This window comes from Drosophila miranda (assembly GCF_003369915.1).
Source record: "Drosophila miranda strain MSH22 chromosome Y unlocalized genomic scaffold, D.miranda_PacBio2.1 Contig_Y3_pilon, whole genome shotgun sequence".
In the NCBI taxonomy this organism is placed as follows: domain Eukaryota; kingdom Metazoa; phylum Arthropoda; class Insecta; order Diptera; family Drosophilidae; genus Drosophila; species Drosophila miranda.
The window spans coordinates 2,194,782-2,207,548 of NW_022881625.1; the positions used below are offsets into that span (position 1 = coordinate 2,194,782).

General features: G+C 53.2%; 1 protein-coding gene across 1 annotated transcript; it reads right to left on the reverse strand.

The window, feature by feature from the left end:
• Nucleotides 1–6,736: 6,736 nt before the first annotated feature.
• On the reverse strand, nt 6,737–11,850 carry LOC117194498. Its single transcript, XM_033399053.1, has 4 exons — nt 11,816–11,850; nt 7,211–7,349; nt 6,905–7,145; nt 6,737–6,836 (listed from the first exon to the last, which is right to left on the reverse strand). Exons 2-4 carry the CDS (start codon nt 7,302–7,304, stop codon nt 6,830–6,832), a joined length of 342 nt encoding a protein of 113 aa, XP_033254944.1. The 5' UTR covers nt 7,305–7,349; nt 11,816–11,850; the 3' UTR covers nt 6,737–6,829.
• Nucleotides 11,851–12,767: the final 917 nt, after the last annotated feature.

Genomic DNA, 12,767 nt, shown 5'->3' on the forward strand with positions numbered 1-12,767 from the left:
CCTGCCACTCTGCCGCAATCAACACAGCCAACACATGCCCCTGCCCCTGCCCCTGTCACTAGTATAAATACAAATAGCCAGACCCACAGCCATCACCAACATCGACAACAGCCAATACATAGACAATCACCAGCCATTCACACAGACAATACCACAATTAACAATAGAAATAATAATGACGCCAATACAAATACACCTGCCACTACCAACACCAACACCACCACCGCCATCACCATCACAAACACCCCTGCCACTACCACCGACGATGACATCCGGCACGGCGAATTCGGGCATCAGCCCAGCCAGGAACGTGGCTTGAGGATCCTCATCCGAGGACTCTCCCACTCCATGCCGCCGGATTGGATTCGCAGCAGTATGCTGAACGAGGGGTACACGGTTCGGTTTGTGAGGGTGATCACCGATCGATTTGATCGCAGCCGCCAATTCAACCTCTTCGAGGCTGAGATCGCCCCCAAACCGGACCGTGGCCAATGCGGGGTGTTAAAGCTGCGACGCCTGGGTGGGAGGCCCGTCACGGTTGAGAGACTTGGAGTCTCCACAGCAGCAGCAGCCAACAACACCAACACCAACACCGCCAATAGCAGCAGCAGCAGCAGAGCCCTCGGCGCAGGCGCCAATACCAACGCCCCAGCCAATGCAGAGCGCCGACGCCACAGCCACCCAGCGAGTGAGTACCCAGCCATTGCCATGGCCGATATATCCACGGCCACAGCCACTCCCCCCTCGAGCCCCATCACACCAGCAGCAACAGCAGCGCCAATACCAACTGCAAATCCCGCAACCCCGCCAAATCCCAAAATCCCACCAAACACAAAGGGAAAGGCCGAAAAGACGCCACTTTTCCCGCCTCTCACGCTCTCGGACATACAAAACTGTTCGGGAGTAACGGGAGAGGGAGAAGACGGAGGAGAGCCGGCAAGCCGACGCGCAAGAGCGGAGCGCCAGAACGGCCAACGGGCAGCCACACACACACACACGACCGGATCGAACCTGTTGCGAGTCGAACCTGGTTCGAGCTCGAGCAGCGGGTCGATCCGGGCCAATGCTGAGCCTGCACAAATGCCGTCAATCCCACAAACACCAAAACGACGCCGCGCCCTCATCGACAGTGGGAGTGAAGCAGGCCAGACGACGGGGCCGCCATCACCAGCAGCGGCCGCCAATTGGGAAGCCGAAGAAAAAAAGGCAGACAATGGAGGAACTAGAGGCTATTGTCCAGGAGCAGCTGAGGCAGCACGAGTTGAGGGAGCAACAGCAGAAGCAGCAGAAACGGACGGCGCATGCAGCCAACACCAACACAGTTGCCGATCCTGCCACTCTGCCGCAATCAACACAGCCAACACATACCCCTGCCCCTGCCCCTGCCACTAGTATAAATACAAATAGCCAGACCCAGAGCCATCACCAACATCAAAAACAGACAATACAAAGACAATCACCAGCCACTCACACAGACAATACCACAATTAACAATAGAGATAATAATGACGCCAATACAAATACAAATACACCCGCCAATACAAACACCAACACCACCACCGCCATCACCATCACAAACACCCCTGCCACTACCACCGACGATGACATCCGGCACGGCGAATTCGGGCATCAGCCCAGCCAGGAACGTGGCTTGAGGATCCTCATCCGAGGACTCTCCCACTCCACGCCGCCGGATTGGATTCGCAGCAGCATGCTGAACGAGCGGTTCACGGTTCGGTTTGTAAGGGCAATCACCGATCGATTCGATCGCAGCCGTCAATACAACCTATTCGAGGCTGAGATCGCCCCCAAACCGGACATGGCCAATACGAGGTGTTGAAGCTGCGATGCCAGTGCCATCGATGCCAGGTGTTTGGCCACACCCGCGCATACTGTAGACGAGCTGCTGTCTGCATGAAATGCGCGGGTGGACATCTGACGACGGAGTGCAGCAAGCCAAGGAACGTTGCTCCCAAGTGCGCCAACTGCCAGGGCGCCCACATCAGCGCCTACAAGGGCTGCAGCGCCTACAAGGCAGCCAGGCAGCGGCTCCTGGCCCACAGGGTCGCCAGGGAGGAGGAGCATCGACGGCAGCAGCAGCAGCCAACACAACACCGACAACAGCCAATCCAACGCCGCCAGCAGCAGCCACATCCACAGCCACTCCAAAACCCGCAGCAGCAACGCCAACACCAACCGGGTCGGCAGCATCGGCAACAGCATCGGTATGGCGACCATCATCCCCAGCCATCGACCAGGGGGCGCCAACACCAGAGGGTCCAGCCGATGCAACCGATCGCGAATGATGCCCCGACGCCACGCCAACACCAGCAGCAGCAGCGGCCAGCAGCTCAGTGCGATGGCAGCTGTGCCAAACATCTAAAAGAGAGCGCCATTAAACTCAAAATGCTGGAGGAGGCGGAACCTGACAGAGGCTAGAGGCGGGGGCTTGGCAGCCATGCCGCCACTACAGACAACACCACCTACACACCCGCCGCCACCACAACCAGCCGCCAATACAGCAGCAGCAGTAGCCATATCGGACAGTGAGCCGGATATGGACATGGACGACGACAGCCAATGGACCGACGAAGAGCCTTACGATGACCTACGTAGGTTCCTAAATGGACAATCCAGTGGCGACGGATTATACGGCGTCTACTGATTGCGCCAAATAGCAGAAGTTTAATGGCAATAAAACCTAAAAATAGACAAAATTAAACACAATTAACAACAATCTGCAAATGACCATTAAACATACTCACCTGCTATTAAACTGACAGAGCTGCCCCTCCAGCAGCTGCCACGCCACTCCTGCAACTCTCTTGAGGCATAATGGGCGAAATTTGGAGACCTCATCAAAAGCACTACCGTCAATTCAAACAGAAGTCCAGAGGCCAGCCACTAAAATACAAAGAAAAACAGCCAATTCACGCCAACACGAAAAAACGCCCAAAACACACAAAAACACACGTACCTGCCAATCACCAGACAGAGCTGCCCCCACAGCAGCTGCCTCGCCATGAACATCATCAATTTTCTGCCAAAGGGGCGGAAAAGGAGGCCTTTTTTGAACCGATGACGAACGTGGCCGAGGAGGCCAGGCCAACTCTGCTGACAACGCATCCTGGTGGCCGGACCAGCAGCCACTCGGATGCGGCCAATCAACAAGTAAATCGACAACGTATCCTGGTGGCCGGACCAGTTGCCACTTGGATGAGGCCAATAATAATGACAGTCTGACATCACACACCGATGTCAACGCCAACACACTGGGCAACGCATCTCGGGTAGCCGGATCAGTGCCACTCGGTCTGCTGCATTAAACCAACAGACAGATGCAACGTGGGCGGCCGGACTAGAGCCGCTCGCCATCTCCAACTTTGCCCACGATGCACGCCAACACCATCAATCCAGCCATCGCCACTAAACAACACACAGGGGGACAACAGAGCCGGCCGGTATACAGCGTAATGTTCGCATTGCGTTTGATATGCCTGCCGGTGCTCCGTTGTTGTTTGTCCTCCTGTTAGAAATAAAATAAATATAATTAATATGTTTATATGTGTGTAAATGTATGTCAATTATCGTTTATTTTACCTTGTCTGCATCAATGTTCTTGTTGTAGATGTCAATGTCAATCCTGTTGTTTTTTGTAGTTTTTGCATGTCCGTAGATAGTTTTAGATACTTACCTGTGATATTAGAATTAAGTTTTTGTAAATTAATGTAGTTTTTCTGTAGTTAATTGTATATTTTTCGTAGTTTTCTAATTAGTTTTACCTTCTTACTCTTCTTCCCAACCTATCTGCCATTCCCATAATTCCCCTTGACACGTGGTATTACCAAAAATACCACGCAAATACCAGACTATGACCGATAACACACCAAAAAGCCATTTCAAATTTAAAATGCATTTATCAATGCCAGTGTGTTATCGGTCGCAAATTCGGCAATTTATGCCCAGCCAATTCCTCCCCACCCCCTACCCACTTCAAATGCCACTAAATGCCAAATGCGGTTGAGCAGGAGCAAAATTAACACTGCCAACCTCCGCCACTCTGCCAAACGCCCCAATAAAGCCATTTCAACCGCCCATATGATGCTATGCGGTCGACTCTTCGGAGCGTCACGCGCCCGGATCGAAAGATCCGGAAGTTTACAGTATCCGGGCGGTTATACGGGAGCAGGCATTTATCCCCCCCCCCCCCCCCCCCCCCCATCCTATCCCATCCCCCAACAACAGAGCAGCCACTACACACAGCACAAACATAAGACACTGGCCGCTAACCAACGACAACGACAACACACACAGCCACTAAAACAAACGGCTATTCCAATTCTCCATTGCCTACTTATCGGTGCTGCTGCCCTCGGACCACTTTCATCTCACTCAATATTGGGGTGAGTGAAAGTGGAACCGGGGGTGAGAGCACCGGTAAATGACGATCGGCGATCGGGCCAGTCGAGTTGAGGGGGAGAGTATGGGAGTTGGCGGACATGTGAGAGTACCACCATGAACCTCGTCCGCCACTCTCATCTCGTCCACCCGCTCGAGAGGTCGCGATCGTCGGACGTACGTGCCATAACCGTTTCGTGTCGTTTTTTTCGTGTCGCCGTTTTCCGTTGTCTTGCTGTTGTGCTTTGTTTTCTTTTTTGTGGTGTCCGCCCTTCCTCCACCACACCCATTACTTACCTTGACAAACTCTTGTTCCCGTCCACATCGTAAAAAAAAAAAGAGAATAAAAGTGCCAATAAATTACATTAAACACAAACACACACAAGAGACTTTTCAATTAAAGAACAACAAACAGGCAGCAGATCGCCAACACACAAACCAACAGCCAGCCATGACCAGAGGAATGGCCAGACGAGGGACAACCAGACGACACAGCGACGGCGGCAGAGCGGCCCGCAGAGGCGCCCTAGCAGCAGCAGCAGCAGCCAACAACACCAACACAAACACCGCCAATAGCAGCAGCAGCAGCAGAGCCCTCGGCGCAGGCGCCAACACCAACGCCCCAGCCAATGCAGAGCGCCGACGCCACAGCCTTCCATCGAGTGAGTACCCAGCCATTGCCATGGCCGATATATCCACGGCCACAGCCACTCCCCCCTCGAGACACATCACAAAAACCGCGCCAAACGCAAAAGGAAGGGCCGATGGGACGCCGCTCTCGCTGCCGCTTTTCCCGCCTCTCACGCTCTCGGACATACAAAACCGTTCGGGAGTAACGGGAGAGGGAGAAGACGGAGGAGAGCCGGCTAGCCGACGCGCAAGAGCGGAGCGCCAAAACGGCCAACGGGCCGCCACACACACACACACACGACCGGATCGAACCCGTTGCGTGTCGAACTTGGTTAGAGTTCGAGCAGCGGGTCGATCCGAGCCATAGCCCAGTCAGCACCAATACTACGACAAACAGCAGCAACTACACAACCACAATCACAGCCAATCCCACCAACACCAAAACGACGCCGCGCCCTCATCGACAGTGGGAGCGAAGATGAGGATGAGGGTGAGAGGAAGCAGGCCAGAAGACGGGGCCGCCATCACCAGCAGCGGCAGCAGCGGCCGCCAATTAGGAAGCCGAAGAAGAAAAGGCAGACAATGGAGGAGCTGGAGGCTATTGTCCAGGAGCAGCTGAGGCAGCACGAGCTGAGGGAGCAACAGCAGAAGCAGCAGAAACGGACGGCACATGCAGCCAACACCAACACAGTTGCCGATCCTGCCACTATGCCGCAATCTGCACAGCCAACACATGCCCCTGCCCCAGCCCCTGCCCCTGCCACTACTATAATTGCCAATAGCCAGACCCACAGCCATCACCAACATCGACAACAGCTAATACATAGACAATCACCAGCCATTCACACAGACAATACCACAATTAACAATAGAGATAATAATGACGCCAATACAAATACAAATACACCCGCCAATACAAACACCAACACCACCACCGCCATCACCATCACAAACACCCCTGCCACTACCACCGACGATGACATCCGGCACGGCGAATTCGGGCATCAGCCCAGCCAGGAACGTGGCTTGAGGATCCTCATCCGAGGACTCTCCCACTCCACGCCGCCGGATTGGATTCGCAGCAGCATGCTGAATGAGGGGTTCACGGTTCGGTTTGTAAGGGTGATCACCGATCGATTTGATCGCAGCCGCCAATTCAACTTCTTCGAGGCTGAGATCGCCCCCAAACCAGACCGTGGCCAATGCGGGGTGTTAAAGCTGCGACGCCTGGGTGGGAGGCCCGTCACGGTTGAGAGACTTGGAGTCTCCCGTGACCCTGCCCAGTGCCATCGATGTCAGGTGTTTGGCCACACCCGCGCATATTGTAGACGCGCTGCAGTTTGCATGAAATGCGCGGGCGGGCACCTGACGACGGAGTGCAGCAAGCCAAGGGCCGTCAATCCAAATGCGCCAACTGCCAGGGCCAGCACATCAGCTCATACAAAGGATGCCCATCCTACAAGGCAGCCAGGCAGAGGCTCGTGGCCCACAGGGTCGCCAGGGAGGAGGAGCGTCGCAGACAGCAGCCACAGCCAAGCCAACAGCGACACCAGCCAATACAACGTCGCCAGCAGCAGCCACATCCACAGCCACTCCATAATCCGCAGCAGCAACGCCAACACCAACCGGATCGGCAGCATCGGCAGCAGCATCGGTATGGCGACCAACATCCGCAGCCATCGACCAGGGGGCGCCAACACCAGAGGGTCCAGCCGATGCAGCCGATTGCGAATGATGCTCCGACGCCACGCCAACACCAGCAGCAGCAGCGGCCAGACGCCCAGTGTGATGGCAGCTGCGCTCAAAACCTGCAATTGTACGTACAGCGTATAACAGAGTTGGAAAGGAGGATCGAACGGATGGCAGAGCAGCTCACCAGATTGGCTGCAGCAGCAGCAGCAGCGGTTCCAATAGCCGCCAATACAGCAGCAGCAGTGGCCATATCGGACGGTGAGCCGGATATGGACATGGACGACGACAGCCAATGGACCGATGAAGAGCCTTATGAGGACCTAGGTAGGTTTCTAAATGGAGAATCCAGTGGCGACTCCGAAAGCGACGGATTAAACGGTGTCTACTGATTGCGACAAATAGCAGAAGTTTAATGCCAATAAAACCTAAAAATAGAAAAAAATTAAACAGAATTAACAACAATCTGCAAATGACCAACAAACATACTCACCTGCTATTAAACCGACAGAGCTGCCCCTCCAGCAGCTGCCTCGCCACTCCTGCAACTCTCTTGAGGCATAATGGGCGTAATTTGGAGGCCTCATCAGCAGCACTGCCGTCAATTCCAACAGAAGTCCAGAGGCCAGCCACTAAAATACAAAGGAAAACAGTCAATACACGCCACTACGAAAAACAAAAAACGCCCAAAACACACAAAAACACACGTACCCGCCAATCACCAGACAGAGCTGCCCCCACAGCAGCTGCCTCGCCATGAACATCATCAATTTTCTGCCAAAGGAGCGGAAAAGGAGGCCTTTTTTGAACCGATGACGAACGTGGCCGAGGAGGCCAGGCCAACTCTGCTGACAACGCATCCTGGTGGCCGGACCAGCAGCCACTCGGATGCGGCCAATCAACAAGTAAATCGACAACGCATCCTGGTGGCCGGACCAGTTGCCACTTGGATGCGGCCAATAATACTGACAGTCTGACATCACACACCGATGTCAACGCCAACACACTGGACAACGCATCTCGGGTGGCCGGACCAGTGCCACTCGGTCTGCTGCATTAAACCAACAGACATGCAACGTGGGCGGCCGGACTAGAGCCGCTCGCCATCTCCAACTTTGCCCACGATGCACGCCAACACCATCAATCCAGCCATCGCCACTAAACAACACACAGGGGGACAACAGAGCCGGCCGGTATACAGCGTAATGTTCGCATTGCGTTTGATATGCCTGCCGGTGCTCCGTTGTTGTTTGTCCTCCTGTTAGAATAAAATAAATATAATTAATATGTTTATATGTGTGTAAATGTATGTCAATTATCGTTTATTTTACCTTGTCTGCATCAATGTTCTTGTTGTAGATGTCAATGTCAATCCTGTTGTTTTTTGTAGTTTTTGCATGTCCGTAGATAGTTTTAGATACTTACCTGTGATATTAGAATTAAGTTTTTGTAAATTAATGTAGTTTTTCTGTAGTTAATTGTATATTTTTCGTAGTTTTCTAATTAGTTTTACCTTCTTACTCTTCTTCCCAACCTATCTGCCATTCCCATAATTCCCCTTGACACGTGGTATTACCAAAAATACCACGCAAATACCAGACTATGACCGATAACACACCAAAAAGCCATTTCAAATTTAAAATGCATTTATCAATGCCCAGTGTGTTATCGGTCGCAAATTCGGCAATTTATGCCCAGCCAATTCCTCCCCACCCCCTACCCACTTCAAATGCCACTAAATGCCAAATGCGGTTGAGCAGGAGCAAAATTAACACTGCCAACCTCCGCCACTCTGCCAAACGCCCCAATAAAGCCATTTCAACCGCCCATATGATGCTATGCGGTCGACTCTTCGGAGCGTCACGCGCCCGGATCGAAAGATCCGGAAGTTTACAGTATCCGGGCGGTTATACGGGAGCAGGCATTTATCCCCCCCCCCCCCCCCCCATCCTATCCCATCCCCAACAACAGAGCAGCCACTACACACAGCACAAACATAAGACACTGGCCGCTAACCAACGACAACGACAACACACACAGCCACTAAAACAAACGGCTATTCCAATTCTCCATTGCCTACTTATCGTGCTGCTGCCCTCGGACCACTTTCATCTCACTCAATATTGGGGTGAGTGAAAGTGGAACCGGGGGTGAGAGCACCGGTAAATGACGATCGGCGATCGGGCCAGTCGAGTTGAGGGGGAGAGTATGGGAGTTGGCGGACATGTGAGAGTACCACCATGAACCTCGTCCGCCACTCTCATCTCGTCCACCCGCTCGAGAGGTCGCGATCGTCGGACGTACGTGCCATAACCGTTTCGTGTCGTTTTTTCGTGTCGCCGTTTTCCGTTGTCTTGCTGTTGTGCTTTGTTTTCTTTTTTGTGGTGTCCGCCCTTCCTCCACCACACCCATTACTTACCTTGACAAACTCTTGTTCCCGTCCACATCGTAAAAAAAAAAAGAGAATAAAAGTGCCAATAAATTACATTAAACACAAACACACACAAGAGACTTTTCAATTAAAGAACAACAAACAGGCAGCAGATCGCCAACACACAAACCAACAGCCAGCCATGACCAGAGGAATGGCCAGACGAGGGACAACCAGACGACACAGCGACGGCGGCAGAGCGGCCCGCAGAGGCGCCCTAGCAGCAGCAGCAGCAGCCAACAACACCAACACAAACACCGCCAATAGCAGCAGCAGCAGCAGAGCCCTCGGCGCAGGCGCCAACACCAACGCCCCAGCCAATGCAGAGCGCCGACGCCACAGCCTTCCATCGAGTGAGTACCCAGCCATTGCCATGGCCGATATATCCACGGCCACAGCCACTCCCCCCTCGAGACACATCACAAAAACCGCGCCAAACGCAAAAGGAAGGGCCGATGGGACGCCGCTCTCGCTGCCGCTTTTCCCGCCTCTCACGCTCTCGGACATACAAAACCGTTCGGGAGTAACGGGAGAGGGAGAAGACGGAGGAGAGCCGGCTAGCCGACGCGCAAGAGCGGAGCGCCAAAACGGCCAACGGGCCGCCACACACACACACACACGACCGGATCGAACCCGTTGCGTGTCGAACTTGGTTAGAGTTCGAGCAGCGGGTCGATCCGAGCCATAGCCCAGTCAGCACCAATACTACGACAAACAGCAGCAACTACACAACCACAATCACAGCCAATCCCACCAACACCAAAACGACGCCGCGCCCTCATCGACAGTGGGAGCGAAGATGAGGATGAGGGTGAGAGGAAGCAGGCCAGAAGACGGGCCGCCATCACCAGCAGCGGCAGCAGCGGCCGCCAATTAGGAAGCCGAAGAAGAAAAGGCAGACAATGGAGGAGCTGAAGGCTATTGTCCAGGAGCAGCTGAGGCAGCACGAGCTGAGGAGCAACAGCAGAAGCAGCAGAAACGGACGGCACATGCAGCCAACACCAACACAGTTGCCGATCCTGCCACTATGCCGCAATCTGCACAGCCAACACATGCCCCTGCCCCAGCCCCTGCCCCTGCCACTAGTATAAATACAAATAGCCAGACCAGAGCCATCACCAACATCAAAAACAGACAATACAAAGACAATCACCAGCCACTCACACAGACAATACCACAATTAACAATAGAGATAATAATGACGCCAATACAAATACAAATACACCCGCCAATACAAACACCAACACCACCACCGCCATCACCATCACAAACACCCCTGCCACTACCACCGACGATGACATCCGGCACGGCGAATTCGGGCATCAGCCCAGCCAGGAACGTGGCTTGAGGATCCTCATCCGAGGACTCTCCCACTCCACGCCGCCGGATTGGATTCGCAGCAGCATGCTGAACGAGCGGTTCACGGTTCGGTTTGTAAGGGCAATCACCGATCGATTCGATCGCAGCCGTCAATACAACCTATTCGAGGCTGAGATCGCCCCCAAACCGGACATGGCCAATACGAGGTGTTGAAGCTGCGATGCCAGTGCCATCGATGCCAGGTGTTTGGCCACACCCGCGCATACTGTAGACGAGCTGCTGTCTGCATGAAATGCGCGGGTGGACATCTGACGACGGAGTGCAGCAAGCCAAGGAACGTTGCTCCCAAGTGCGCCAACTGCCAGGGCGCCCACATCAGCGCCTACAAGGCTGCAGCGCCTACAAGGCAGCCAGGCAGCGGCTCCTGGCCCACAGGGTCGCCAGGAGGAGGAGCATCGACGGCAGCAGCAGCAGCCAACACAACACCGACAACAGCCAATCCAACGCGCCAGCAGCAGCCACATCCACAGCCACTCCAAAACCCGCAGCAGCAACGCCAACACCAACCGGGTCGGCAGCATCGGCAACAGCATCGGTATGGCGACCATCATCCCCAGCCATCGACCAGGGGGCGCCAACACCAGAGGGTCCAGCCGATGCAACCGATCGCGAATGATGCCCCGACGCCACGCCAACACCAGCAGCAGCAGCGGCCAGCAGCTCAGTGCGATGGCAGCTGTGCCAAACATCTAAAAGAGAGCGCCATTAAACTCAAAATGCTGGAGGAGGCGGAACCTGACAGAGGCTAGAGGCGGGGGCTTGGCAGCCATGCCGCCACTACAGACAACACCACCTACACACCCGCCGCCACCACAACCAGCCGCCAATACAGCAGCAGCAGTAGCCATATCGGACAGTGAGCCGGATATGGACATGGACGACGACAGCCAATGGACCGACGAAGAGCCTTACGATGACCTACGTAGGTTCCTAATGGGACAATCCAGTGGCGACGGATTATACGGCGTCTACTGATTGCGCCAAATAGCAGAAGTTTAATGGCAATAAAACCTAAAAATAGACAAAATTAAACACAATTAACAACAATCTGCAAATGACCATTAAACATACTCACCTGCTATTAAACTGACAGAGCTGCCCCTCCAGCAGCTGCCACGCCACTCCTGCAACTCTCTTGAGGCATAATGGGCGAAATTTGGAGACCTCATCAAAAGCACTACCGTCAATTCAAACAGAAGTCCAGAGGCCAGCCACTAAAATACAAAGAAAAACAGCCAATTCACGCCAACACGAAAAAACGCCCAAAACACACAAAAACACACGTACCTGCCAATCACCAGACAGAGCTGCCCCCACAGCAGCTGCCTCGCCATGAACATCATCAATTTTCTGCCAAAGGGGCGGAAAAGGAGGCCTTTTTTGAACCGATGACGAACGTGGCCGAGGAGGCCAGGCCAACTCTGCTGACAACGCATCCTGGTGGCCGGACCAGCAGCCACTCGGATGCGGCCAATCAACAAGTAAATCGACAACGTATCCTGGTGGCCGGACCAGTTGCCACTTGGATGAGGCCAATAATAATGACAGTCTGACATCACACACGATGTCAACGCCAACACACTGGGCAACGCATCTCGGGTAGCCGGATCAGTGCCACTCGGTCTGCTGCATTAAACCAACAGACAGATGCAACGTGGGCGGCCGGACTAGAGCCGCTCGCCATCTCCAACTTTGCCCACGATGCACGCCAACACCATCAATCCAGCCATCGCCACTAAACAACACACAGGGGGACAACAGAGCCGGCCGGTATACAGCGTAATGTTCGCATTGCGTTTGATATGCCTGCCGGTGCTCCGTTGTTGTTTGTCCTCCTGTTAGAAATAAAATAAATATAATTAATATGTTTATATGTGTGTAAATGTATGTCAATTATCGTTTATTTTACCTTGTCTGCATCAATGTTCTTGTTGTAGATGTCAATGTCAATCCTGTTGTTTTTTGTAGTTTTTGCATGTCCGTAGATAGTTTTAGATACTTACCTGTGATATTAGAATTAAGTTTTTGTAAATTAATGTAGTTTTTCTGTAGTTAATTGTATATTTTTCGTAGTTTTCTAATTAGTTTTACCTTCTTACTCTTCTTCCCAACCTATCTGCCATTCCCATAATTCCCCTTGACACGTGGTATTACCAAAATACCACGCAAATACCAGACTATGACCGATAACACACCAAAAAGCCATTTCAAATTTAAAATGCATTTATCAATGCCCAGT